At 46.7% G+C, this 26,522-nt stretch overlaps 1 protein-coding gene across 2 annotated transcripts in view; it reads left to right on the plus strand.

The window, feature by feature from the left end:
* Nucleotides 1–26,522, plus strand: part of pvrl2l (PVR cell adhesion molecule related 2 like) — a 101,041-nt gene that overhangs the window by 68,481 nt on the left and 6,038 nt on the right. The window contains exon 7 of one of the 2 annotated variants that reach the window (XM_086136240.1): nt 6,712–9,708. The exons of the other annotated variant lie outside the window; for it this stretch is intronic. Coding sequence (XP_085992366.1) covers nt 6,712–7,262 — 551 coding nt within the window. The 3' untranslated portion in view covers nt 7,263–9,708. Of the gene's footprint in view, nt 1–6,711; nt 9,709–26,522 lie in introns of those variants that run through there. 2 annotated transcript variants of the gene reach the window in all.

A 26,522-nucleotide genomic window follows, 5' to 3' on the forward strand; every position in this document is an offset into this window, starting at 1 on the left:
GCTCCGCCCACTTTAGATGGCGTAGGGAAATAAGCTTGATAATTTAGGCTTACCATTTTGTCGAAAATATTTGGGTGAAATATTGGGTGCTCATTTGGGTGAATTTCCTAACACGAGTTTCTCCAAGTACAAGCCCTTGAAATTTGCCCAAAATGGTTGCTTCAAACTGGTGTCGCGGCATTTTCTTTTTCCTTTCCACTGGGAGCAACTGAGTGAGATATTTTCCTTCTTTTGCCAAAGTTGCAGTTTTTCAGGCATGTTTAGGCCACCCAAAAGGTCATTTCGTCATCAGATGAGCAATAATAACCATTTTAAGAAGGCCTTTGCACTGCGGTTGCTCATGCTAGCAGGCTAAAGCTAACTGTTTGGAAAATGGCTGTGTGCTGCGTTTTGAAAGGATTTTGCGCACACATGGAAGCTGCCGTTTTCTGACAAAAACTTCCAGAAAGGTAAAAAGGGGACCATTAATCCTCCAGGTTGGAAGCAGTCACTGCTTAAAAACAGCGGAAATTACTTTTACTCCAGTGTGCGTGTGTGTGTGGCTGGACCTGTAAAGTGGTCTGGAAATGATTGCTTGCTGCGTAAAGAGCTTCATATATATCTACAGAAGAAGAATGGCTTTTTTTGTTTTGTTTTGTTTTTTTGCAGCCGAGTGTAAAAATAAGAGAGTTGTTTGGAAGTCCTTTGTTCAGGTCAAGCCTTTGCCTTTGTTGTGCTCAGCCACGGCTGTCCAAAGTGTTTATTTGACGCGTTTGTGGCAGGATGACTTTGTGTGCGTGTGTGTGTGCGTGTGTGTGTGTGTGTGTGTGTGTGCGTGTGTGTGTGTGTGTTAATGCGACACCAGGTCACGCCTTCCTCTTTGTACCGAAAAGTGGATGGGTTTCATATTTTTATTTGCTTGTTTATCAAGCTAGCTTATATCTTTATTGATTTTTATTGTCTTAGGTTTTGATACAACAAAATTATCATAATTTGGGTGTTTTCATGCTTTTTTTTTTGTGTTAATTTTTGGGGGGCGTTAATCAGCTTTCAGAGCGGGTTTGTTCGTTTTTATTAGAATTTTTTGAAAATGCTTCGTTTTAGTTTAGTTTTTATTGATTTTAGTATTAGTTTTAGATTTTTTATGTTTATTATTTTATTTTATGTGCAATTGTGTATTATAAAAATACAAAAACAATCACAGTAAGTAGTAGTAAAAACTCAACAAAAATATTTTAAAAACATCCATCCACAAATTAAATACAATAGTCCACAGACTTTGAAGTACAATAATAATGTTTTTGTTTTTTTGTTTTATTTAGTTATTTGGTTAGTTGTCATTGACTAAAATAATATACAATAGAGTGCTGTTTTAGTCTTTTTAAAACATGACCAGGTTGAACACAAAATCTAACAAGCTACTAATTCCAAAAAAAAAGTCAAGCTAGCACTGTATACACAGTTAGAATTCGCTTTATATCATGTCGCTACGCGACATATATCCCGCCATGGCTCATTTTGCCCCCCAATGTGTCTCCGAGGCTTTAAGGTAGCGGGAACATAAGCGCTTCAATCATCCGCAACGTCCCGCTGACCTTTCCTCATCACGGTAGCAAGGCCATTAAACTTTATGTAGAACATCCTATCATTTAAGGGAAAAAAAGGTCGAGAGCGTTGGGATGGACCGAACCTCCCGCAACCATCTTGAGCCTGCCCGTCGGGGCGCAATTCCGCAAGAAAACGAGACTGGAGTGGCCAGCGCACTCCGGGAAAGTCGGATTTAATCAAAAGCAGATTGCCAATTTCGCATTGAAGCACTTACGCGCCGCCGGCCGGACCCTGATTACGGCGACGGAGCGCGAATGTGACCATGGAAGGCTTCATTGTGCGGCGCAGGCAAAGGGAGGCCGTTACTCCTGCACGTTTTCACCTCAAAATACTTTTGCAGCTTTTAAAATTGGAATTGCCTATTTTGTCATTGAAAAATATCTTTTCAAGTTTTTAGGGGACACTGGGAGAAAAAAAAAAGCAAATCCCAAAAGGGGGCAGGAGTAGGAAGCAAAACTTGTTTTGAATGCTCATGTCATAACTTGCTTTTTCTTCAATTGAAGGGCAAAAACAAAATAAAAATCGGATTTTATTTTAATTCCATAACTCCTTGCCCTACTCAGAGTACTTAAACAACTTTTAGAGTTCATCATGAAAAGTCACAAATGCTTGGTTGGCAGCCATTTTCAAAGAAGAGGCTTCCAGGAGCGCTGCATACATGTACTTGTTCAATGCCTTAATGTCAGCCTGTTTTTAAAAAAAAAAAAAAAAACGACAAAAAAATTATTTATCATTTACCCTTAACCCCTGCATGCATTCTACAGCATTGTACATACAGATGAAGCATAACTAAATTGGATGTAAAGAAATAAACAGCTTGTACATCATGATTTCACGCTTGACTTCGCGCTCTTTCTTGTGTATGTGTGCTTTGGCCAGCAGTGGGCAGTATAATCCAGACAGAGGAGTTTCACAACTGAGTGACTTAGTAAGCACTTATGATAAATAATATATACCTGTGAGTGTTTTCAAGTCGTCTGTCTACATGTTTTCCGGCACTATTTGTGTTTAAATATACTTTGCTTTAACGGCTACAACGTCAGCAACATTGATGCTAGTTTCATTAGCACGTCTCTCGCGTTGCTTACTGTGTGTAGCATTAAGCTAGCAGACTTTCATAAGTTACGGGGTTTGGTTAAATATACCAAGTGATCATATTTGTTCACTCTTGGCTGCTTGTTTTTACTCGCAACTCAAGACAAAACGCGTCTGTCTGTGACTCGTAACTTGAGGCGTCGCTTTATGTATATATAAAAAAAGATGTGCGCCGTGACACCCTCTCTTCGTTCCCACTGACTAATGCTGGCTTTAGAAAGGAGGGAAATGGAGCGTGCGCGTCTTGCAGAAGACATAAAGGCGAGCTGCATGCTGAAACAGGCGTCTTATTAGTGGCGTGATTAAACGCCGGATTATGATAATGTGGGCTGAAGATCATCTCAAACTGTAAATATGTCTTCTCTTTTTTTTTCAGTGATTCTGGTTGTTTTGCAGGCGTGTAAACATTTACTGACTTGAATAATTCAGACATCAAATTGCTGCATAAACACTCACCACTCAGAATGCTCACATTCTTTGTTGAGATGCGCATTATCATTTGTAGAGCGTATCCGATGTGCATTCGGGATCTGAACACCATACTTAATGCTCTTACAGACACAATTGTATGCGCGGAGTGGAAAAACACGAATCGTACACAAATTAGATTGTCCTCGATCAAAAACACTTCGAACAATTCTAGGACAATTCCAACTGCGATATGATTGTTGGCTGCTCAAGGATGGGGCTCGGGTGCGATTGACAATACCGCCTGAATTCCTCGTCGTGCTACGCAAAGGATGAAGTATGTGTGCTTGTGAGTACTGTTACGTTGCCGGTGTACAGTACATGATAGTGCAGCGTTTGTTTTTCAAGCTGGAAAAGGATGAAAGTACTGTATCGCAACATCGATGCTAATTAGCATCAAGCTAGCAGACTGAATTGCTAAACTATGCTTGTTTTCAATACACAAATTTTGTGGACACTCGACTTGACTCACAGTAACTTGGGACTTGCTTGAAACTTGAAGTTTCGGTTGCTTATGACTCGCACATATGAGACTTAGTCCCCCCCCCCCCCCCCCCCCCGTTTGTGTTTGTGCGCCGTACCCGAAAAGCAGCTTGACGTGACGTGAATTGTGTTCCATTTCTGTTCCGCCAGGCACAACCGCGCCGCATGCTCAACCTTGCACTGCAGCTTATCCCGACTGCCGTAGCGGACGCCTTAATCCGCGCGTCGTGTACATGACGTTAATGCGGAGAGTGATAGGAGCCCCCCCTGCCTGACTCTCGCCATCACGTTTATCAGCACGCTGCTTTTTAAGCAGGCAGCCTGCCGCCATTGAAGAAAAGTATGGCCTACTTCCCCGCTTTGAACCTCTTGGAAGCGGCAGCTGAATCATGTCGTCAGTGTTGCCCCGCATATTTGCGATTTGCAACACTGGGATTACGATAGTCAGAGATTTATTTTATATATTTTTTTGAACTATCCTCCATTATGGGTGAAAAAACATTCTTGTGTTGTCTTTGTGCCCAGAAACTAGCTTAAGATGAGTTGAGGAGCTTCATTGAGGCTAAAGTAGTGCTTTACCGCCATCATGCGGCATCTCGGTGCCAAAGAATTAGGTTCTCGTGAGTTCAGCAAAGCGAAGTATCCTTCCTACTTCACGACCAGTCATCTTCTTTCATGACTCCATCATGCCGCCGGTTTATTGATTAAAAGCGTCGCTGAGCAGCGCCTGAGTGATGGCCGCAATGTGAAGGATGCCGGGGAAATCTTCATCGTAAATATGAAAAAAAGGTTCTGAAAATACCTCATGTGAATATGAATAACATTGAGGGCAAAGCGGGCCAAGGCAAGCTCTCGTTTTTGATGCCACGTGTCACTCACGGCAGGCGTTGACTTCCTGTGCCGACAGGCCCCGCCTCCTTGCAGTTACCACTTTGGCTTCATCTTGTTCTACTTGCGTCCCTGACTTACTAGTTCCATTTTGTTCCCCTCACTTATTAACTCAACTCGTTCTCCTTACTAGCGAACTCCTCGTTTGCCCGTGACTTGCTAACTCCATCTTGTTCTTTTTGCTTACCAAGCTCGAGTTCGTTTTTTTCTCACTTACTAACTCCTCATTTTGTTTGACTCGCTTTTTCCATTTTGTCCGCCGGACTAACTCTATCTCTTTGTTCCTCCTGACTAACTCGTGTTTTCCTTGCTAACGCTAGCTCCCTGCATACTAACTCCAGCTAATTCTCTTCCCTTGCTAGCTCCTTCTTCTTTGGCTAGCTCGAGCTCCATAAAGTTCTCCTTCCTTACCAACGGCATCTCATTCTCCTTACACTGCGTTTCCTTCACCTTACTGACTTCATCTCCTTCTGCTCGCTTGCTTGCCACATCCATCGTGATCTATTTCGTCATTCTGACTAGCGCCGCCTAGCGCTGCATGTTTCTCATTCTTCTACTTTGCTAACTTGATCCAGATTTAGGCTTGATTCGGCTTCCAAACGGACTCCATCTAGCTACCCCGTTTTCCTTCTTTGCGCTTCTGCAGCTTTATATTTTATTTATTTATTTTAACCATCAAGCTTAACCAAGCTTTTCCCACATTCTGCTGGTGCTTTACTTATGTCACGCTCCTCACTTCTTTATTCGTGTTGTTACTGTTATTATTTGATGGGGCGAAGCAGTCGTTTTTGTCCATGAGAAATTTCTTCCTGCTCGCTGCTTGATTGGCGTCCTTCCCCGTGATGACGAGCAGCCGCCACAAGGGGAAGCGCATCAAACATGAACTGGTTCACATGTCCCCAAAATATCATCTGGCACTGTATTGGTGTGCACGCGCATGTATATGTGTGTGTGTGTGTGTTTGAAGTGGCCAGCGTGAGTCCACTTGTGCAAATCTACCGCCATCGGAAGCCAGTATCAGCGCCTAATGAGGCTACTGGGAAGAACCAGACAGCGGGGGCCTGAGGGACGGCAAATATGGCGGCGCTCAGAAGGCGCAGCTGCGTGCTACTTTTCTTCAAATAACCCCTCTGGATGTGCGCGGGTGGGAAACTGTTGATGCACACTCACCGGACCCTTCATTAGGTACGCCAAGTCATGGCCTCAGCCTCCCACGATCGGTGAAAATCGGCGAGAGAGAGAAACCATCCAAAAACAGTTTTGAATAGTTCCACCTCCCGGGGGATCAGTTCTACAATCAGAAGTGAACGTGAACGCTGGCGAGAATAGACAGCAGTGTCGTATGTCGCAACTGTATATGAATATGAATGATTCGACGCCGATGTGAATGGCAGACCGGTCACGTCAACACGATATGTTCAGTAAATCGACGTGTGAGTACCGACTGCAGTGACGATATTCGCTCGATATTTTTGATGTTGCATCTCGTCGGATCGTGCGGTGTGTGCGTCGGCGTCCACGGGTGGGGGGGGGGGGGGGGGGGGCAAACTTGGCTCACACCAACAGGAATTAAGAAGCAAAGGGGCTCGCTTGGGCTTGTTTTGCACGTGCAGTCCAGTCAGCCTGATCCCCGGCCTTTTTGACCACAACAAGGAGAACCCCGGCAACGTACTTTTTTTTTTTAAGAGTCCGCAAAAGTTGATTGGAGGCAACTGGGCTCGTCTTGGTTGATGAAGATGTTTCACCTTTTCATCCAAAAGGCTCTCAATGTTGGGGGCGGAGTCTTCTTATTTATGTCGCTGGTCACGATAGTTGTGGTTTGTTGTTGTTGTTGTTGCCAGGCGTGGCTGGTGAGCGACCGTCTTGCATACCAACTATTCTGTCATGGTAGATAATCGGTTCAATTCGAATCGAGGCAAGCGGACACGAGGTTGCCGAAGAAAACGAGACGAGTCCAGTTGCCTCAATTTAACAGTCGAGGACGACCGACCGGTCGTTCACCAGCCCGGTTGGCAAAAACGGCTCGGCAGTGGCCACTTTTCCCATGGAACGAGACGTTCTTTTAAGAGGCTTCAAAGACAGCAAGGGCGCCTCTTCTTCCTTAACTGCTGCCATCCAACTTCCTTTTTCTTCTCCTCCACCCGTTTTTTTTTTCCATCCTTCCTTCCAATCCCTCCATCCTCTCTGCAGAAGCCTGGGAGGACCCGTCCAACACCGGCGTAGTGGCGGGCGCCGTGATCGGCTCCCTCCTGGCCCTGCTCTTGGTTGCGGCGCTGGTCGCTGTGCTGATGACCCGAGGCCGCCGCCGGCATCGGCGCGGTGGCGGCGTGGACTCGGCGGCGGCAGCGGCGGGCAGCAGCGGCAGCGGCGGCGGCAACAGCGCCGACTACGGCAACAAGGCGCGACTTCTCTACGGCGGGGAGGGCAAGAACAACAACGGGCCGGCGTACACGTACCGCGAGGGCTGCGACAACACCGGGACTCTGACGGAAAAGGCCAATGACTTCCACGCCCACCGCCGCGTCCACCGCCATCCCAACAAGCCCTCCGCCCACGACATCCTCCTGGACGAGGCAGAGAGCGGCAAGTTTGACGACAGCCTCGAGGAGGACGAGCGCTATGACCGATTCGATGGCAGGAACCCTCCGGCCTATCGCGGCGAGGAGGCGATGTACCTGGGCGACGACATGGAGTCTCAGCGGGACGGCTCCGTTATTTCCCGGACGGCCATTTACGTGTGAGGCGGCGAAGGAATCCCCCCCCCCATCCCCCCCACCCCCTCCAAAAAAAAAGCTGTTTGGGTTGAACTTTGAAACAGCAGAACACAAAAGTGACCGGACAAGCACATCAAACGCATCAAAATGGACGCCGCTTGTCGCCGTGTTCTCGTTCCTTGAGCTTTGCGAGTGGTCGTGCGACTGGGTACTCGATATCTATCGGAAACGTCGTTTGTGTACAACAACATGAAACGCTTTCATGCCTTCTTTTGTCGGCCTCTCTCTTGAGAGAGAAGCTAAGGCCTGTGTGCTAATGTGTGGCTGCCGCGGTGTTCACGGCAGAGGCAATTTTCGGATTTGCTCGGCTGAAACGGCCAAATCCAACCCAAGAACAAGCTGCGGTCAATTCAAGTGCTGGTCCTTTTTTTTTTTTCTTCCAAATCCCATCCCTCGATGTGACTGAGCTCGATTGTACGACTTGACTTCTGACTCGCTCAACCCCCGTCATGACTTGACTCGCCTTGCTTGAGATTTCACGTGGACTCGAACTCGTCCGCTCGACATTTGCAACTCAAGACGTGAAACTTGAAGGTTTAAAACTTGAGACTTACGTGTGACTTGTATCGTATGTGACTCACTCCCACTTGTGGTTAAGTAGCATGCGTCATCTTCTATCTAACTTGGGTGTCGTCTCGCTCGCGTCGCCGTCGTGGTCGTTGTCGTCGTGTATCGGTGAAAAGAAGCACTTTGAGGAGTTCCACACGGAGTCGCAAATGACTCATCCAATGGCTATAAATACACTTTTTAGATGATTTTCTTTTGTCGCCAACGCTGCTCCATCTTCATCTCGTCCCCTTGTCTTTATTTACGCAGCGGCCGGCTTATCGGCCGCCGCAGCTAACCACGTGGTCTTTAGAAAACCCAATCTGCGTCTTTTGTTTCTCACATCCGGCACGAGCAAGCAAACCTCATTCGGCGCGCTCTCTGCAGCACCGTTCTTCCTAAATCCTCCTTAACACGTCTTTTTTTTTTTTCGTCAACAAGGTTGTCGCTTTTATTCCTGTTGTTTTATGTTATTTATTTATTTATTTATTTTTTGGCCGCGTCCGTTTTTTCCGGGATTTGACAAATCCACTCGACAGAATCCTCAGTGAGCGGTGTGATTGCTTGAGCATCGAAATTGGTGGCTGCGTATGTTTTGGATTAGGATTTTAATTACAAATGTATTGTCATCCATTTTAATTTTTTTTGCTGCTGGACAAAGTGCTTACATGACAACACAGCGAAACTGGCTGTGAGGCATTTAAACGGGACTTCCGGCCTGATTAGAACTTCACCGCTTCGAAATGAGATCGGATTGCACAAATGGAGTTACTGGCTCCTCCCACCCCCACGCCCCCCCCCCTCCCCAACCGTGTGTGCTTGTTCAGCTCCCTGCTGCCTCGCGTCCTTGAGTTTGGGAAAAGTGGAGGCGCATTAGCATTATGCTAAACATGACGACCATCTGGCGTTCAATTTACAGCGCGATTCCGCGCCCTTCCAAAACGGAGCCGACTTTCTTCGCGGCGATTGAACGAGAGTCCAACTTGTTGCCGGGCAGATTTGAAATGCGAGGATGTTGCCAGTTGGTGACACGTTAGGAGGGCGTCGGCATACTCGGGCTGGATTTGTACTGCGTGCTTCAGTTCGGTTCTACCCCCAGTCCGTTCACGACCAGTTGTCATCCAAAAGTACTGATTGGTCACATAACACACCCGCGTTTGCACAAAGAATATAAATAAACGTTTTAGATTATTCAATTTGATGTAAATATTTTAAATGAGAGTTTCGGCCATCATTTAAAGTCTAAAATAAGGTGGAGAGGTTAGCCTCATTTAAATCAAAGCAGAGGAAGCGTCAGCACAGGCCAACTATTGTAATTGCTGTGACGCTTAGTATTTGTGTCGTTTGTGTGTTGTCGTTTACTTCGGTGTTGGCGCTTGGGTAGTTATCCACGCACAATTTGCGCTTCTGCGCTTGTGGGTTGTTTTAAGTGTTCTGTGAATGTAAACACACTTGACCGGACCACGGAGAGGACTGGAGATCGAAATTAATGGGGAATTTGCGCACTTGGTCAATCAAGCCTCGTTTTCCGATTGAAATACGTTTGCCTTGTTCATCTGCTGCTTTCTCGTTTGTTGCTTCGACATTTTATTTCTTTATGCATCATGTCTTATGCCAGAGGAACCTACAAACATGGTGGCAGTTGAAAATAAAACGTGTGGGTGTTATGTGACGTGTTTTGGTCATTGGAATAAGTTTTAAAAAAAAAAAGGGGGGGGCTGTGTGAGTACTTGGAAAGTGTTTTTTGCTTCGTGCTGTCGTGTGGCATCGCAATCTGTCAAGAAAACCCGTAACGATGGCTTTCGCACCTACGTCGGAGGTGGGGTTTTTTTTTTCTTGACTAAGAATAAAATGTGATCATCAGCAAGCGGTTTGTACTCTGTGGGTTGCGCACAATTTGAGCGTGGAAAGGTCCGCCCGAAAGAAAGCGGCAATGTTTCAGCCTCCGTCAGCCGATCTTCACCCACAAAAGGAGCGATTAGCCGCTTTAAAACAGTCAACCGAGTGTTGATTGTTCCTCAACACCCCGTGCGAGCCGTTTCATCCGGAGCGCTCCGCTGAAACATCATCGCACAAAGTCGAGAGTGTCTGGTGTCACCTCGTCCCCGAAGAGTGCGCTTTGACGCCGGCTCAGAAGAAGAGTCTTTGATGAAGAAACAAACAAGTTTCTTAACAGAGTTTTGAGGATCTTTCACCCGATAAATTTAAAAAAAAAAAGCCTGACTGTGGCAGCAGTTTCATCTCCTTCCTCCTTCCCGACTGTTAGCTCGCCTCAGTACGTCTTCTCTCCGGTGAATTCCCGCGCTGCTTTTGTCGGGAACCGCGACGTCGGCACCTAATTAGCAGCGGAGTCATGCAGCGGGATTGGCCGCGAACTCTTGTTTCCTTGCGCAAGTCATTTTGAGAAAACCCTGAGTCTGACGCAAACCTCCGCGGGAAAGTCTGCAATCAGTGGCATTAATCCACAATGCACCAGCAGGTAGCTAACTGATGGCAGTGGATTAAATTTGCATAAATCTTGACACCAAATTGTGAGGAGGGTTGTTATCAAGTGATGGAGCGGCCCCAAATGTGAACCCCTAACGCCCTTAATTCTATTTTCCCGACAGGATTAGGTCAAATCAAGCTTATTCATAGTCCTTCAGCACAAAGAATTCTCTAATGGCACTTAAACACAAAAAACAGATACCGTATTTTCCGCACTATAAGGCGCTTCGGAGTATAAGGCACACATTCAATGACGGGCCTATTTAAATACTGTTTTCATATATAAGGCGCATCGCATTATAAGGCGCATGGAATAGAAGCTCCAATAGTGGCTGCGGTTGCGTTATGCATCCACTAGATGGAGCTAAAGGGAATACAATACGATACAGCTTTATTTATATCGCGCTTTCACAAGTGTTGCAGCTGTAGCAAAGCGCTTGACAGAAAATTTAAAATACTACGTCCAAGACATCAGAATCTTGATCCATATATAAGGCGCATCAGATTATAGGGCATACTCTCGACTTTTGAGAAAATTGAATGCTTTTAGCTGTGCTTTATAGTGCAGAAAATACGGTATATTCCCTGTGTCTAGACCCCCCCTACCCCCACCCCTCCGCAATCCGGCAAAATCTAACTCAGAGAAAACCCATTTCGAGAAAGTAAACACAAGAAACTTTGAGAAAGGATCACAGACATTTAGATCCCTCTTTCGGCATGCTACATGCATGCCGAGTGAGCAACATTTATCACGCGAGGTTGATGCTGTCGAATGTTAAAACCGCATGGGAGTCCTTTCCATGACATGAAGCGCCACAGAATCAACGGAACAAGGCCCGTAAACCTAAACTTAACCCTAACTCTAAACCAAACTCACCCTAAATCGAACCCATAAACGTTAGCTTGGCCGCTAACTTGAGTAAGGATGGTGCTGATGATGCTAAGCGACAGAGCTAACCCAAATCCTTGACTCAACACAAGCCTAACAGTGACCCTCAACCTAACCCAAACCCTGCATTTAACCCTGAACCTACCCCTAAACCTGAGCCAGTAGCCCCTAAACCTAACCCGCCACACGACAGAGAACCCTTCACTCATACCCTTGACATCTTCGGCCACAAAATGGCCACGGGGCTTAAGTCCTTAACTTAAGTCCTGAATGCTGCGGTTCAATTGCTAGAGGCGTCTTTCAAACCGACGCTAATTAGTTCCGTCGGAGTCCCTTGCGGTAAGCACTTTCAAAGCCTTCAGAACGATGGTCACATCGCTTGAGGTTTTGCGTTTTTTGACAAAAGTCGAGATTGATCTTCGCAGAGCGACATGCTCAGTCTCGCCGCTCACATGCCCGCAAAAAGCTCCTGCCAAGTCCGAGGGCGTCGCTTGGCATTCGCCAGGCGAACGTGGCGGTGAGGGTGTTCTCTTGGCGCTCCATCTGGAGAATTTCAAAAGGGAACAAGTCAAAGAGGGGAAGAATACAAAGAAGGCCCGATACAAAGAGGAGGTGTGCGAAAACCACCAACGGAGTTAATCCTGAAAAGTACTAATCCCATTTGCGAGTTTCTACCAGGTGGTGTGTTCCAGTTTGGCAGAAATTGCAATCTTAACTGTATCTTGTGGCTAGGTCATCAAAAATCAATTTTACGCAATTGAGGACATCTTCCTTCTTCATGACAAGAAAATTAAAGCTGGAACTAGCAACGACCAGCAACCTTGTTTCCATCCAAATACTCAAAATAACCCTCAATTGACGCTTTGATCCACATTAAAAAAAAATAATAATAATAAACTTGTCCAGGCACTTGAAATGGCAATTCATTGGTGAAGAAAATACTAAAAGTTTTAAGCAGTGATGAAAGTGCTCTAACGTCGCCGTTTCCATGGCAAATCTTCCAAAAGATCATTCACAATTTAGTATTGCCCATCTGTCAAGGACTTGCGTTCTACTCTGGCGTATTTGGACAGAATCCCGAGCAGCAGTTGGTCAAAGTACGAGCACTATGGCGAGGAAAATTGTTTCCTTCGCGCCGCTGATTTTCTGAGCAGGTGGTAGGTCCATTTCCACCTGACGACAAGCGACTGCCGTTTCCAAACGCGTCACTTGGGGAGCAAAACAATTCGTCCCAAGTGACCCACCGTCGTTGCGTCGTAGTGAGGAATTGCCAAACGTTTCTCCGGAGATCTCCTGGCATTCTGTCCTCGCCTTAACGGCGCAAGCTCTTCGCGTCATCTTTAGTTCAGCACCGGGATCGAAAGATTCCCGAATCATCTTCTGACTGCGAAGAGAAGGATGAGGAGACCTATTACTGATTGAGCTCAGCTTTTCGTTGTTAATCCGGCGAAAGCCATGCCTGCGCCGGGCCAGCCGCAACGCTGACGGATGATGCGGCGTAAATTTTGCATCGTCCGTCCTGCGCCGCTGTGTAAGTGCTTTATCGCAAGGTTGCGTTGACAGGCCCTTCTGTCAGGATCCCAATCCGAGGTTTTTCTTCTTTAGGATGCTCAACTGAGTGCGGACATCATTGCTCTTTTAACGGCGACTTTCTTTCCTGTGTGTGGATGTGCTAAAATCCCCAAACGATAGCTTTGGTCTTTAGCAAGACTTTCTGGGATTGTTTTTAGCATTTTCTATCATGAGTAGAGTCACCAAAAAAAAAAAATCTCAAGGAGCCTTTGTCAAAACTGTCATTTTGCTTTTCAGGAGGCTAGCTTAGCTATTAGCTTCAGTCGCTTCACAGCTTCACATTCCAGGTTCGGCCAAAGACTGTCTTGAGGTTTTGTTGCATTATCACCAAATATGAACCACATATTCTAGACAGAAGTGCATGCTAATGTGTGACAGATTCTACATTTCATCACTGTATATGAGCAGAGCGTGCCGGCGAAGGGTGATGACTCACCAAAAAAACAAAACAACAATAGACTTATCTGATTAAATTGTTTTTTAATTTTTTAATTCTGCCCCGGAAGCCAGTTTTACTTAGCAACAACAGATTTGGTAGGCTTATCCACAATGAATAGACCTACCAAAAAAGAAAAAGTCTCACAAAGCTATTCTCGACTAGAGTCAGTAAGTCTGCCAAAAGTTCCAGAAAAGGGCGGGCTTCATTGTGAGAAGCAACAGCAAAGTCGATGCTGTAAGTGTTCTTAAAAGCTGCGAGTAGGCGAGCGACACGCCACATTTGGACAATAATACCACATGCTGATCCTGGGTAACATTTTCTTATTCTCCCTGCGACGCACTTAGACGAGGATTTGTCTCCTCAGCGTGCTGTTTCACACTTGATTGTCTTCCCTCTCGCAAAACTAAACCAAACAATCTTTTTCATATCTCTCATCATCAATCGCTGAAAAGATGAGAGGGTGTCGAACTCTTTGACCGCCTTGGGTGATCCTTCCCTGCAATGGGGGCGGGAGATTTGGTCCGACTCACAGACCGGATTAAACACATTCACACAAACATTTTGTTTTGTTTTGGGGGTTTTTTGTCTTGACAAATCACACATTTTTGGCCTTGTTGATGTCTTTGCTGCTTGTGTGACTAGTAGCTTCCTGTGACTGTTAGCGCCGCTGCTTGCTAACTAGCCTCGGCTGGCATTTGTCATTTCAAGCTGGAGGGGATGCCACGGTGTATTGTGGTCAGGACAATAAAATAGACAAAAGCTCGAGTCCATACCTCTATGTTTTGATTTCGTTGTGGCTTTTGTGTGGGTGTTTTTCTGTGTGTGGATGTGTGTGTGTGTGCGTGTGCAAAGTTTTAGTGGAAAAAGTGAAAGTTATTCCTCTGCTCCTCATGGTAGGATTAGACCAGCTTACTTTTGAATGCCTTGCAGATAGTGTGTGTCTTTATGTGTGTGCGTGCGTGTGTGTGTGATATTTGTGACAACGAAGCGAATGTTTTGCGCAAACTTGTTTACATCTGTATTTTCAGGGCACAGCTTTAAATAAGGCGATTGTGTGTGTGTGTGTGTGTGCGTGTGTGTGCGTGTGCATGTGTTTGTGTGTGTGTGTGTGTGTGTGTGTGTACACAACTTGTACTTAATTCAGCTTTGCTGTAGGAATAAACCGGACGTTGTGTTATTCCAAATCAGGGCCCAAAACTCGGAGTGTCCCTCAATAAATTTTTGGAAACAAAGACAGCGACTATAGCTGAGCAATCTTAAATCGGAATAGCAACGTTCACCATTAGATGAGAGACGTCACTCTCCAGCACCTCCAACCCCAGGATCGTAAAAGTGCATCAGGGAAGAAGCGTGCGCTGGCGCTGGTTTTTCTCAACCAGCAAACGCTATTGTCCATGAGAGATTTTGCCTTATAACCCCAAAGTAAACAACATCAACGAACCGTTGACAGTTCGTTTGAAGTACGACGGAACCCAACGAGGCATCTTTGTAGCGTCTACATGCTGAACAAAAGGCAAGTTGTCTTCTTTTAAAAACACATTTACTTTGCAGGGGATGTTTAAAAAGAAAGCCATCTTTTTTTTGGGCTCCTAACTTGACATGCCCGTTGCGTTTATTGGCTCTCCCTCACTAAACTGCTGTCAGCTCACCTTTCACGCCGCGCTCTTGAGACGCCGTGACAAGCGCAATCCTCATCAATCTGACTTTGAAGCTTCCCAACGCCACTGAATGCGCAAGCGGCAGCAGCGCAGTGTAGCTTCGTAGTGGGAAAGTAATTTTGAAGGGGGTGGGGGGGCCTAGTCCACATAACAAAAGCTCAAAAAAATCTTTTTGTGGAGTTGACACCAGCCAGTTTTTCTTCAGCCATTCCTGTCAGTTGCCACCAATTAGACGGGCCTAAAAGGGAGAAAAGCCTTCAGCCATTTTTTTCCACCCTCTCTCGCGCGCTGTAAAAGTGAGCAGTTAGGGATAATTGAAAAACTTTTCAATTAATAAATGCAGTCGGCGTCGCCATGGTCGCTGCCAAATGGAGCAGCGCCGAAAGCCGCTGCTGCTCCTCGCCGCCTCGCAGTTGTGTCTGGAGTGGAAAAACGAGATGGGGAAAGAGGAGAAAGCGCGTGAAGATGAGCCACAAGAACCTTCACGTCTTCTTTTTATTCTGGCCTACTTTTTTAGCTCATAGGCAGAAAGCGCAAGGGAGTCGGCCGCACGGACGAGTCGTGATTATCGCCGTTTTTAAAGCGGCGCATTTATAATTCATACACGCAGACAAACTAAACTAGTGGAAGACTTTAAGAAGACATATTGAACAGTTTTTCATAAGTTAAACACATTATGGAAAATCGTCTTGTATACTAATAGTTTGGCGTCTGGAGTGCCCGCCCACCCACCATGTGCGAAACTAAACATCCAAGTAATGTGATGACTTACAGGTCAATATTCACAAATTCAAAAACAAATCCCCTCTAAAGAGGAAAATAGTCCAATAAATGGTCCAAGGGAGGATGTCGAAGTTTTCGTTTGACACAGTTGTCTGGGTTGTTAGGGAGAGTCTCTGCCACAAGATGCAGCCAAAGCCCGAAATCCAAACCAGTGATAAATAATCCATCCATCCATTCATTTTCTTATCCGTTTTACCCTCACACGGGTCGCAGGGCGTGCTAGTGCCGATCCCAGTCGTCTTCGGGTAGTAGGCAGGGGACACCCTGAACCGTTGCCAGCCAATCGCAGGTCACACAGAGACGAACAACCATGCGCGCTCACACTCACACCTAGGGGCAATTTGGAGTGTTCAATCAGCCTGCCATGCATGTTTTTGGAATGCGGGAGGAAACCGGAGTACCCGGAGAAAACCCACGCAGGCACTGTGAGGTCGATGCGCTAACCACTTCACCGGCGGGCCTCCCCGAGTGATAAATAATCCAAAATATAAATAATACGTCTGTGGATGCTGATCGGAAAGTCCTACGGGGGGCAGCAGAGAGGCGGCGTTTGCCGTCACTGGAGTCAGTCGCTCCGGGCGGGCTGGCTGAGTTGACGCTAAAGAGAGCTGTCAGTCGTCAGGACGTCAGGTTGCCGCTGCTCAGCAGCCTCTCCACCTGCGCTGTCAGTCGGCCACAATCACACAGTTGACATCCCTTACGATCCCCTCGCCGCACCACCCTTTGCTACCTGCCTCTCTGTCTCGTCCGAAATGGTTATCAGACGAATCCGGATGATTTTATTAAGCGCAACCGCTTGATGAAATAAAATGGAGTAAATTCAATCAACGAACGTCGTTCTCAGTGCTGCTCGGCACATCGTGGTGCAATTTTTAATTCGGGCCTATGTGGCTTTAAAAACCCATTTTTAAAAATGGCTGAAAGTGTATGAATTTCGCTGGATCTGCTCTCAGTGACCTCTGTATTCGAGAAACATTCTCACATGCAGTTGAGTACAGATGGATAATATTTTCACAGAACAGTCGGAAAAACGAGAGCTTCTGGTGTAGAAGGGTCAGGAGAGTCGGTCGGCTATGATGGACAGGACGGACTCGGGAGGTCACAGCCAACTTGACAGGTGATAAAAGGAGCTGTTGAACTTTGCGCCGCGGCAAACGAGCCCCGCTCACCTCCTTCGCTCCCTCATTTGCATCAAAACGGGACAAAGCAGGGTCAGGAGTTCACCGTTTCATCATCTTTTTTTATTTCGCTTGAGGTGGGAATGACTTTTTAATGAGGCGCGCCTCAAGACTCGCGCGGCGTCACATCCGCACGGGGGCATCGTGCGGTCAGCGTCTGACGGACAAAAACAAAAATCTGATTGATTTTAAGGGCTCAAAGTTGCAAATTCGTTTTCGGGTAGGGCTGAAGAATTGATTGGATTTGAATCTGTGTGTGCGTGCATGCCAAATCAACCAATCCTATTGATTTTTATTATATATATATATATATATATATATATTTAAAAATATATATTTATTTATTTTTAAATAACCCTTTCAGGGACAGTGGTCACTACAGTGGACAGCTAATAAAGTCATCACGTTACAGTTTATCATTATTGGAGCACGAAAGCGTTGAGACATGCTCGAAATATTCGACACAGTAGTGCCAACATACAAAATAAATAAATAAGCAATCACTTCCAGAACAAGAACCCTTTTTAGCTTGCAGAAATAATGCAACCCTCAGGTCTTCACATAGAATAAAGGTCAAATAATGTCTGCCAAATCCTCTCTCCCAGTTATCACCTTGCGCTAAACGGTTGTCTTAAAGTCACTGATGTGATTCTTGTGAGCACCAAGGCCCACCGGTCCTTCACTACCCATTTTAAAAAATCAAATGTCTTTTTTAACCTCGACGCTGCAGACAAGCGCGACTAAAAGTCCCGTTTAAACCAACACGGCCGTTCAACACCCGAGCAGAATACACAAGCGAGATGTCCGCGTTCGCAAGTTGAATTTGCAGCGACGACGTGCGCGACCGACCGCAACGCAGACGCCGGTTCCATTTAATCCTGACGAAAAATGCAGAGGACTCTGGCTCTGCTGATCTGATCTGTCACGCACGCACGTGCCAAGGAACAGACAAAGATAGGTCGTGATAAGGTGCGGCCTGTGCAGTATTGAGGTCAGCCGGGTGACGGTATGATATATATACGTGGATTGTTTGTGTCTGCGTGTATGTTTGTGGGTCCGTGACCAACAGGTGGCTCATTGTGTTGATGAGACAAAGTCCCATTAGCCCTCTGTCAAGAAGAAAAGTAGCTCCCTACACACTGCGCTCTGATATAGATCTGTGTGCTCGTGCGTGTGTGTGTGCGTGTGAGAGCGCGCCTTTGCCAGAAAAGAGGTGAGCAAAATTGGACCAAAAAAGGAGCACAACATGAAAGAGCTGTTCAAAACACACACACGCACACACACACACGCGCGCGCGCCCGCACGTACAGGGACACGGAGGCAGGCAACAGCTATTTGTCTCCTCTAATGGAGCCGAGAGATGAATGACAGGCATCAGGCTATTACCCAGAAGGCATTGCGGCAGGGCTGGAGAAATTAGGTGTGCGAAACGTTAGGAACAGCAGTGTTTCGCCTCACCAAGTGACAAGGTTCGGCAATAAACCGGATGGGACGTGGATCCCACAAACGAAGACTCGGACCGATCACGATACAACAAGATTTATTTCCAGAAAAACGCAGGACCGACAAAGTGTGAACGGAAATCGCTGGCAACAAAGAACAAGGAAATTCCACAGGAAAGACCACAATTTAAAATGGAAATCTTAAAATACACAAAAATGATATGCTAAATGTCCAAATATGCTAAACTTATTTCAGAATCTGTTAACGAACAAACCCCAAAAAATTATAAAATGAATACCTATGGGAACAGGAGGAACTATGAACATCAATGAAACATTGAGAAAATATCTTTTGAGCATGAACAGCAACCAAGCTCAATAATCCGACAGGGACTAGGCAGTTTGGTAGTCCTTGATCCATCTTGAACAGGTGCATTTAAAACAAACGCAGACAGAGCCAAAACATGACACCAAATGAGTTTCCCAACTCAACTTACCAAAGCCTTTCTCTGTTGCGTCACGTCGTTGTATTTCCTTTATTGTACTACTTTTCTACTATACAAGAACAAAACTCCAAACTGAACAAGAGCATGCAGCTCTAGATATGAAGTGTTGGCGCTCGCCCGTTGAGCTTTTAGCCCCACACCAGATCGATCCATTCATTTCACAGAAACGCCATGTTCCCGCCGGGGCCGTGTACGATCCGCCGCCGATACGCCGCGGCTCACACTGCTGTGTATGTCATCAGTTTGCCACTTGTAGAAATGAAAATGACTACTTTCCTATTTGGCCTTTTTTGGGGATTTTTCTATTGTTTTAAAAAAAAGTGGCTCTGTGTTGTTATTGCAAAAATAATAATAATAATAATCTTTTTTTTTTTTTTTGGTTTGGTTTTTGTTTTTTTAAATGTGCGTGATGACCGAAGGCGCCACGGGCCGCCGATTGGCCCGGCGCCGCGTAGGTCATTAGAAATGAACGCCCGGACAGCCCGCCCGCATCTCGGCTGAGCAGCACAACATTGACTGTGTCAGCAAAGCGTTGCACCAACTGACCTTTGTGTGTCTGTGTGCGAACGTCAACATATGCGTGTGTCTGCCTGTGTGCGTGTCTGTCTATGTGTGTGTGTGTCTGTGTGTGTGTGTGTCAACCTCCATCTCGTCGCCTCTTGGTCATTGGCGTCGTGCCCGGGCCTTGCACTTGGAGCGACATGGAGATTATTACAGTCATACTGCCCGGCGTTATTGTCGTCACTCTGCCCTGCTACTGTATGCATGTTTTTGCGTGTGTGTCTGTGTGTGTGTGTATATGTGTGTTTGTGTGTTGTGAATAGATAGTTGTATTTTTATTTCAGTGCGAATTTGACCTTTGTGTGTGTGTGTGTGTGTGTGTGTTTGAAAGTGGAACCGTAATCTCAGTCTGCACACTCGCGGGATTCAGGTACGAATCAGAGCTCGCGCTTATCTCCGTGGCAACACGCGTTGCTCTTTATGTGTGTCTGCGCGCGTGTGTGCGCACACACCGGCAGCACCTGCCCAATGTGGATGACGTGCCAGTTTTGTGGTTGCGATGCGAACGACGGCCGTGTTTACTCGCCTATTGCGCGATTCGTTTGTGAGCTCCCAAGTCGGAAACTCACTCCGCCAACATGGCCGCCACTGCGCATTCCAAAAACACGGCTGCTACCACACCCTCAACATGTCGAGTGAACCCCGGCAAATGTGCGCGTTTTTTAGGCTAGCATGGCGGCTAATACTCGTGATGGCCCTCATATGAAGGTTGTCTGTTTCACAACCGAATCCAGTCGTTGATGTAACATGGCTTCTGGATTGTGTACATGCTAGAAGCATGACGCCAAACTGGCACCGTGCGTGCCAAACGTGCACTCTCATCATTTAAGTCCTTCAGTTCTGCCCACGTCCACCAGAGGGGGGCAGAGAGAGTGAAAACATGTTAAAGGCGTCGTCATTGTCAGTTTTATCGGAATTTGCAGCAAAGCGGCGGGAATTTTCCTCAGCCGTCGTCGGGACGAAAGAGCAAAATGACACAATGAGGGCAAAGTGCCGCATGATTGCCTGCGGGCGCAAATTCGCCAGGCACGCATATACACAATGAGGGGGAGGAGCCACCAGGATGGCATGTGACATCACAGGCGGCTGATTGAGCCTAACGTCGGTGAAATGGTTTCAACATCAAATCTGTTTGAATATAGATAAACGGGAAATAAATAGCGAAAGAAAAATTCAAAAAGAGTTTTAAAATGTTTCAATCTATTTAACACATTTTTATTGTCAGTCTCGTAGGTCGCCTTGTGAATGCAGCATACGGCCAGTGTCAGGGTGCGCTTGTAGCGTCGCGTGCCAAAGGATATCAACGCGGAATCGCATGCAGAGAGACGAGAGCGCATCGTCTGCGCCTCGTCCGCTGCGTTGCGCTTGCAAACGTTCACGCCGACTTTGATCGTTCTGACGTCCGTCTGCTCGTCTCTTTATGCCTCGTCGAGTCGCATCGTGTCGTCTCCTGGCCTGCCGCGTGCATGTGAGTGGGGATGTGGGTGCGCAGGTATGCGTGTGTGAAGGGCTGTGTGCCTGGTTGTACATGTGCATGCGTGTGTGTGTAAATAGAGCGTGAGAACGGTTGGGGCCTTAAGCAGGTGCCTGGCGGATGAACAGGCCCAAAGACAAGACCGGCCTGGAAGGGAAAGTTCATGATGATGACTTGAATGACAATTACAATGATCATAATGCCGATGATGCAATCAACCACCCGGTGACCGGTTTGGTCCGCCATCGCAGGACGCCGTGACGAAGATGCCATCTCGCTCCTTTTAAAAAGATGAGCGAGCGTGCGGCACGAGGCATTTATCCACTTTATAGGCCAAGGGTTTCCAGCGCGGTTTGCGCTAAAGCTGCAATTACGGCGGGCCTTGTCTCGTCTCGTCGTCGCCCACCTCCACTTCAGCCTCTCCATCTCCTCCTCCTGACGCTTTGAATAGTGCGGACCTGAAAATCATATTAAAAAAAAAAATTCAACACCTTATTCATTCCGTCTTGACTATTTTCCTGAAATATAGAAAGCTAATATATGGTGCGTTCCATAGATATGGCTGCCATATCTATGGTTCGACCAAAATGGCTGCCGAAACAACCGTCCCCCCCAATATGGCGCGTCAATATGCTCTCCAAAGATGGCTGCCACAACTCACTCCACAACTGCGCATTTTACAAATAGACTGATAAAGGTTACCCATTAACCCATGTGTGAAGGTATGCGCAACGTACAGACAATGAAGCTAGCTAAGATGATGCTAACATGCGAATTGAACCTCCAAACACACCTCCACTGAGGCTTAAAATTGTCACGTTTTTGTTTTTTGTTTTTTTGCAGTAACATTCTCTGACTTCTCCTATCGCTATTTATTTTTTTTTGGACGTGTGAAAGTTAGACTCATGCACACACATCCTACCAAGCAACACCCACTTGGTGTGTGCGTGTGTAGTCTTGTTTGCGTGTCCCCCGCCACAACCTGCCACTTTGCCTGCAACAATGTTCTTGTACTCCTTGTTTTTCACTCTATATTTTATTTCTATTTGTGCCGACTGCAGTGTGTGCGCGCGCGCGTGTGTGTGTGGGGGGGGGGGGGGGTCGTCACGTTGCGTCAGGGTACAGGTGAAGACGCTTTTGACAGGCTCCTTAGAGCACAGCCGTCTGTTTGCCTCTGTGCGATTGTGTGCTTGTGCCCATACGTACGGTCGTGTATGGACGTGTGCCGTTAAAGGTACATTCTGTACATTTCGCACTTGCAGAATTTTAATTATATCCTATACAGGCTGACAGTTCTGAGCCCGAGGCTGTAAAACACTCAACCCCCATCCTCACACGTTCACGCGCACGCAAGCACGCATACGCACGCTGTCCGTTTAACCTGCCGGGTTGCCTTTTGTCAGCAAGGTGACGGGAGGATAAATCAGCATACATTAACTCCAATTGAAACAACAGCCTTTTATTATGCAAATGAGGCGGGAAATTTGTATGGAAGGGAGACACCCCGTGCGTGTGCGCGCGCGCGTCAACCCTCATAAGGCTGGCATTTTCATTTGAGTGCGGCTAAAGCGGACACTTCATTAGGTACACGGGCTCCCGGAATATATATAGACTCAGAGCTGTTCCTAATGTTTCGGTGCCGCAGCCCTTTATTGCCCGCTTGTCTCGTTTTTATGTTTGTGTCGTGTGTTGTGCAGCCACCCCGCAAGCCGTTAACCTCCCAAACGCAATCGCTCATCACAGCACACAGCACGGCACCCAGGAGCCTCCGCGGAAGGAATCCGTGTCTCCTTTGCGCTCTCGTACCCTCACTTTGTGTTTCTTTGCCATTATTTTTCCTTTTTTCGCCGACGCCTTCTCTTCTCCTCGTCTCTCGATGCCACTTTCTAATCTCTCCTCCACTTCTTCTTCCTCCTCCTCGTCCTCTGTTTGAAGATAATGCTCCCCCCGCGGCCCGCAGATGCTAACTGTACTTTTCCTCAACGAGGATTCCACCTTAAAGCTTTAAAGAAGACGAGTGTGCTTATCGCTGCTTAATGGCGGCTAATGGCGGTCATGAGTCAGGCTGACAGCAGGCTGGGACAACAATGAGATACCAACACTGGCGCTCGCAGGCCTCTCTGTCGTTATTTAGCCGTAAAACTTCACATAAGTTAACTTAAGTCATTTACAAGAAACTAGCAGTCGGCCGCTCCAGTTGTTAGCTAGCTGGCTACTTCCTGGTTCTTGGAAAGCGGCCATTGGAGTAGACTGACAGGGATTTACTAATTCAAAAAATGAAGACAGACAAAAACAAAGTGCGGACTGGACGGTAGTATTTCTGATTTGGGGAGGCGGAGGGAGGCTTTTTTTGTGATGCAAATTTGTGACAGCAGTAGAACAAAAGGTGTAGCAGTCGACTGACCGACTTGACTTGACTCAACTGACTTTGCTTGACTCAACTCATTTGACTTGACCGACCGACTGGCTGATCGAAATACACAACAGGAAATAAGTTCCGATATGAGAAGAATCACTTTCATTTTCCATCTGCAATGACACAGAGCGCCCATGGCCGGCTTCTATTGACTCGATCACACCCACAGAGAGCTGCTCCACTGGGCTCATCGTCTCCTTCCCTCCGGCTCAACACTGTGCGTGCGTGCGTGTGTATGAATGATATTATGATTTGTGCTATTTTTAGCTTGGTTTTTAGTTGGTTGTCGCTTGGCCCGTGCTGCTTTGTGCATACAAGCGCGTGCGTCTTTGCCAGTGTGTGGGACGGCTGACTAATACGGTTGCAAGGACGGGGAGGCCGCGAGGGCTCAGAGCACTGCGCGTTTTGCGTGAGCGCGTGCGTGCGTGTCAATGGCTGAGTGATGGTTGGCCAGGCAGCGGATGGCAGCTAACATATGCTTCGATCCCATCAGCACACCAGCGAGTAAGTGTTACTCTAACAGGAAGTGCAACCCGAATACACACATATTGTTTTCACTTTACTGCGTGGAGTCTTATCTAACGCGCACATTTGCTCCCTTACTCACTACATCAACATGGGAGAAAGGAAAGGAGAAGCGGCAGTAAAACAGGCCAAAATCCATGCTCACTTATGTCCTTGCCTACTCACTTCCTCCGTTACCCCCTCATTTACTCCATTGCTCGTTCCTGCTCTAACGCTGTCTGCCTTTCATGACTTCACTCCCTCAATCACTGCGATGCTCCTCCATCTCACATCCCACGAGCTGCCTTCCTCACTGCCTTGGTTCCTGCTCCCTTGCCTTATCCACCTCCGTCATACTTATACTCGCTCGCGCTCTACCTCCTACCCTCCATACTTCCTTGTCTCCTCCTTTGCTCCCTTCCTCCCCCTTTTTTCCTCCTTCCTGTCAAGCTTTGACCCACTTTGTTGGTGGATGCTTTGGGGGCTTTGTGTCTTTCACGTAAACTCATTTGCTGTGGATCATTTACAGAGCAATGCCGTTTCTCTGCACCCAGCAACCTTCGTCTTTTTATACACTCAGTGTGTGTGTGTGTGTGTGTGTGTGTGTGTGTGCACGTGAGTGTCTGCGCATGTGTGTAATCTGTTAAATGGGCAGAGACATACGGACAGGGGAGACAAACACAAAATGACGGGCACTGGTAGGCAGATTAAAACACAAAGGTCACACTCGCCTGCTTTTTGTGTGCATGTGTGTGTGTGTGTGTGTGTGTGTGTGTGTGTGTGTGTGTGCGTGTATGCGTGTGTGTGTGTGTGTGTAATCAAGTGAGGAATATAATACTTGGTTTCAACAAAATCGTCCGCCAATAGAATAGGAAAGTTTTACTTGTCAAAATGTGCCGACTTTAGAGTGCCTCGTTGTCAGCTCTGAGTGTGCGCACCTCATGCAGAGAAAGACGAAACACCGAAGGGAACGGGGGAGGAATGAAAAACGGCTGGGTGATATCGCAAAAAATAAATGAATAAAAATAATCATGAGCATTAATCGCAATCCTATTATCAAAATCAATTGGCATTGTGCGCTGACCGACAAACTGCCTGAGTAAAAAAAAAAAACTTTTTTTTTTTTTTTCCTGAGTTCAGCTATGTCATCTTGGTATCTGCGGGGAGTCGAAAGCCTTGCCACCGCACAAGACTCCCTCCCTTTCGGTGACAGAACGCGGTCTCAACATCAATAATTCATGCGGGGTGAGGTCAAAGGATGCGCAGGGGGGCCTGAGGAGCAGGCGGTGGGCGGTCATGGTAGCTTAACCTCGTGTTTTCCGGAGACCATCGCGGGTCAAGTCCCCGGGAAGCGAACATGTCACGTCTTCCGTGAGCCGCGTCGAATCGGAAGCCAATGACGAGAGCGCAAGTCAAAAGCCAGGCGAAGGTGCGCCGGAGCTAATTGTCGGAGCTGCGCTAATGTCACGTCTTCATCCACTCGGCGCAAAATTATTCATCATCTCAGCGTTAATTATTGACTTCGTCGATGTGCTTTGAGTGCGTCGTCTTCTTCTGTGGTGTAATTGTGTTGTCTCCTTCTTTGGGCGTCTTGCATTCTTTTGTCCTTTGAATTACTTTCTTTTGGATTTGAATGTGGCGCACCACTGTGTTCTTTGTAATTCATTCTTTGCTTCTTCGTGTGCATGGATTTTTTTTTTTTTGGTTTCAATTTGTTTAAATCTTCTGTTCTTTGTTGGTGTGATTGTCTTCTTCTTTGAGCAGCGTGTGTTCTGTGGATTTTTTTTTTCTTTTCGCTTGAATTGATGTCGCTGGCTTGTGTGCGGGCAACGTGGGATCGGTTCCCACTTGGTGATAAGATAAGATAAGATAAGATAAACCTTTATTAGTCTCGCAATGGAGAAATTCCAGATTCACAGCAGCAAAGTTATGAAAGGAAGAAGTAGAACAACAAAATATAGGAGCTGCTGGAAAGGCAGCCACTCACGCGGCGCCATTTTGAAGTCAAAATAACAAAAATAACACAACACACCACATAGGACACAGACAGTCGTGCAATCTTCACCACTTTTCTGCATACACTTTGTTCTCTGAAGCAGTTATAGATGAAAGAGGAGAGGATCAAAGTGGATCAGAGACGCCATGCTGAAAATGTGCACACGTCGGCTACAAGCTAAGTTTTGAAAGCAAACGCGAAGCTGTAGCGTCCATTGACGCTACAGCTTCGTGTGGTGTGAATGGTCGTTTGTCTCTATATGTGCCATGCGACTGACTGACTGGCGACCAATTCAAGGTGTAGTCTGCATGATTTGGATTCATTGTCTTCTTCCGTGCCTCGATTTCATTTTCTTCCAGGAAAACAAATGTAACCTCTGTGTGTTGGTCCGAAGTTGAAGCGTCAACAAAGCTTCAAATCATCTTTACTGGCTTGTATTACCTTTTTTTTTTTTTTTTAATGGCCCTGCCTCCTCCTCCTCCTCCTCCTCTTCCTCCTCTTCCTCTTCAAGTGGCCAACTGAAAGGAATAAAGAAGCTTTTAGCCTCCAAAATCTCCCGCTTTATGCATCGTAATTGCTGACTGATTGCAGTCATTTCCATGCCCTCGTCACTTTGGAAGTCTTTTGGAGGCTTGGGAGGGGTGATTACGTGTGTACGTTTGTGTGCGTGTGTGCTGGGTGCGGGGATGCGTCCTTGTTTGTGGTGTTTATGGATTTATGTTTTCTTTGCATGCACTCATCAGTATCAGTGAGTCAATTTGTCGGTAAATGGGAGC

The sequence above is a fragment of the Hippocampus guttulatus genome, chromosome 18 (assembly GCF_054856545.1).
Source record: "Hippocampus guttulatus isolate MCC_2025c chromosome 18, RoL_Hgut_1.0, whole genome shotgun sequence".
Taxonomy (NCBI): Eukaryota; Metazoa; Chordata; class Actinopteri; order Syngnathiformes; family Syngnathidae; genus Hippocampus; species Hippocampus guttulatus.